Below are 367 nucleotides of genomic sequence, written 5' to 3' on the forward strand. Positions count from 1 at the left end.
CCTTCCTCCTCTGCGTCCTCCTGGTGCTGGAGGCTCTGCAGGCGCTCCTGCCGTGCCTCCATGAACTCCTGCGCCCCGTTGCCCACCAGCCGGACGGCATCCCCCACGTGGGGCGGCTGCCGGACGGGGTTGTGGTCGTAGGAGAGGAGGCACAGGGCGGAGAGGCAGGTCAGGTCGGGGAAGCGGGCGATGCGGTTGCGGTCCAGGTCGAGGACGTGGAGGTGGGCCATGCGCAGCAGGGCCGGGGGAAACTCCTCGAAGCGGTTCCCGTAGAGCCAGAGCCCCCGCAGGCCAGCCCTGCGGGGCAGCCCGGCGGGCAGGCGGGCCAGGCGGTTGTCGCCCAGCTGGAGGCTGCGCAGGGCGGGCA

At 73.0% G+C, this 367-nt stretch overlaps 1 protein-coding gene across 1 annotated transcript in view; it reads right to left on the reverse strand.

Annotated features, from left to right (window-relative positions):
• Positions 1-5: 5 nt before the first annotated feature.
• LRRC10B (leucine rich repeat containing 10B) overlaps positions 6-367 on the reverse strand; it is a gene marked incomplete at its 3' end in the record, with an annotated part of 3,919 nt that continues 3,557 nt past the window's right edge. Inside the window, exon 4 of the mRNA XM_009289543.1 lies at positions 6-365. Coding sequence (XP_009287818.1) covers positions 6-365 — 360 coding nt within the window. The remainder of the gene's footprint in view (positions 366-367) is intronic.

The sequence above is a fragment of the Aptenodytes forsteri genome, unplaced genomic scaffold (assembly GCF_000699145.1).
Source record: "Aptenodytes forsteri isolate BGI_AS27 unplaced genomic scaffold, ASM69914v1 Scaffold429, whole genome shotgun sequence".
NCBI lineage: Eukaryota > Metazoa > Chordata > Aves > Sphenisciformes > Spheniscidae > Aptenodytes > Aptenodytes forsteri.